The 1,192-nt window shown below is 60.6% G+C and overlaps 1 protein-coding gene across 1 annotated transcript; it reads left to right on the forward strand.

Moving 5' to 3' along the window:
* Window positions 1–600: 600 nt before the first annotated feature.
* On the forward strand, window positions 601–1,036 carry LOC113942191 (eukaryotic translation initiation factor 5A-1-like; the record flags this gene model as incomplete). The annotated part of the gene is made up of 1 exon (XM_027633330.1): window positions 601–1,036. A coding segment is annotated over exon 1 (396 nt), but the record flags the coding sequence as incomplete, so codon positions are not given.
* Window positions 1,037–1,192: the final 156 nt, after the last annotated feature.

A 1,192-nucleotide genomic window follows, 5' to 3' on the forward strand; every position in this document is an offset into this window, starting at 1 on the left:
TTTTTGGGGTCCCCATCCCCATAACTCCCTGATTTTGGGGTTCCTCACCCCCTGACCCCTCAATTTTTGGGGTTCCTGACCCCTCATTTTTTGGGGTTTCCCCCCCCCAGACAGTCGAGGGCCTTGGAAACAGGGGACACAGGGGGGCCTCAACCACGTTCCCCGTGACCCCTTTTTGGGGTCCTGCACCCCCTGACCCCTCATTTTTGGGGTCTTCTGACTCCCCTCATTCTTGGGGTCCCTTCTACCCTCCCTGACCCCCTATTTTTTGGGGTTCCTGACCCCCTGATCCTCCTCTTTTGGGTTTTTTCCCCCCCAGAGAGGCGATGGCTGACGACCTGGATTTGGAGCCGGGGGACACGGGGGGGCCTCGGCCACGTTCCCCATGACCCTTTTTGGGGTCCTGCACCCCCTGACCCCTCATTTTTGGGGTTCCTCACCCCCTGACCCCCCTTTTTTTTTGGGTTTCCCCCCCAGAGAGGCGATGGCCGACGACCTGGACTTCGAGACGGGGGACGTGGGGGCCTTGGCCACGTTTCCCGTGACCCTTTTTGGGGTCCCCACTCCCATAACTCCCAGATTTTGGGGTTCCTCACCCCCTGACCCCCCTTTTTTTTTGGGTTTCCCCCCCAGAGAGGCGATGGCCGACGACCTGGACTTCGAGACGGGGGACGCGGGGGCCTCGGCCACGTTCCCCATGCAGTGCTCGGCCCTGCGCAAGAACGGCTTCGTCGTCCTCAAGGGCCGCCCCTGCAAGATCGTGGAGATGAGCACCTCCAAAACGGGCAAACACGGCCATGCCAAGGTACCCAGGGACCCCAAAATATCCCAAATGTGTCCCAAAATATCCCAAATGTGTCCCAAAATATCCCCTGAGCAGCCACGGCCCCAGAGAAGCAACCACGGCCCTACAGAGACACACCCAGAGCCCATCCCGGAGCCTTCCCTGGGCTCTGAGCCCACCCCAGACACCCCCTCACACAGCCCTGATATCCCCAAAAACAGCCCCAAAACGGGCAAACACGGCCATGCCAAGGTACCCAGGGACCCCAAAATATCCCAAATGTGCCCCAAAATATCCCCTGAGAAACCACGGCCCCAGAGAGACAACCACGGCCCTACAGAGACACCCAGAGCCCCTCACACAGCCCTGAGCCCACCCCAGACAGCCCCAAAACGGGCAAACACGGCC

The sequence above is a fragment of the Corapipo altera genome, unplaced genomic scaffold (assembly GCF_003945725.1).
Source record: "Corapipo altera isolate COAL_440 unplaced genomic scaffold, ASM394572v1 55760, whole genome shotgun sequence".
Classification (NCBI taxonomy): domain Eukaryota; kingdom Metazoa; phylum Chordata; class Aves; order Passeriformes; family Pipridae; genus Corapipo; species Corapipo altera.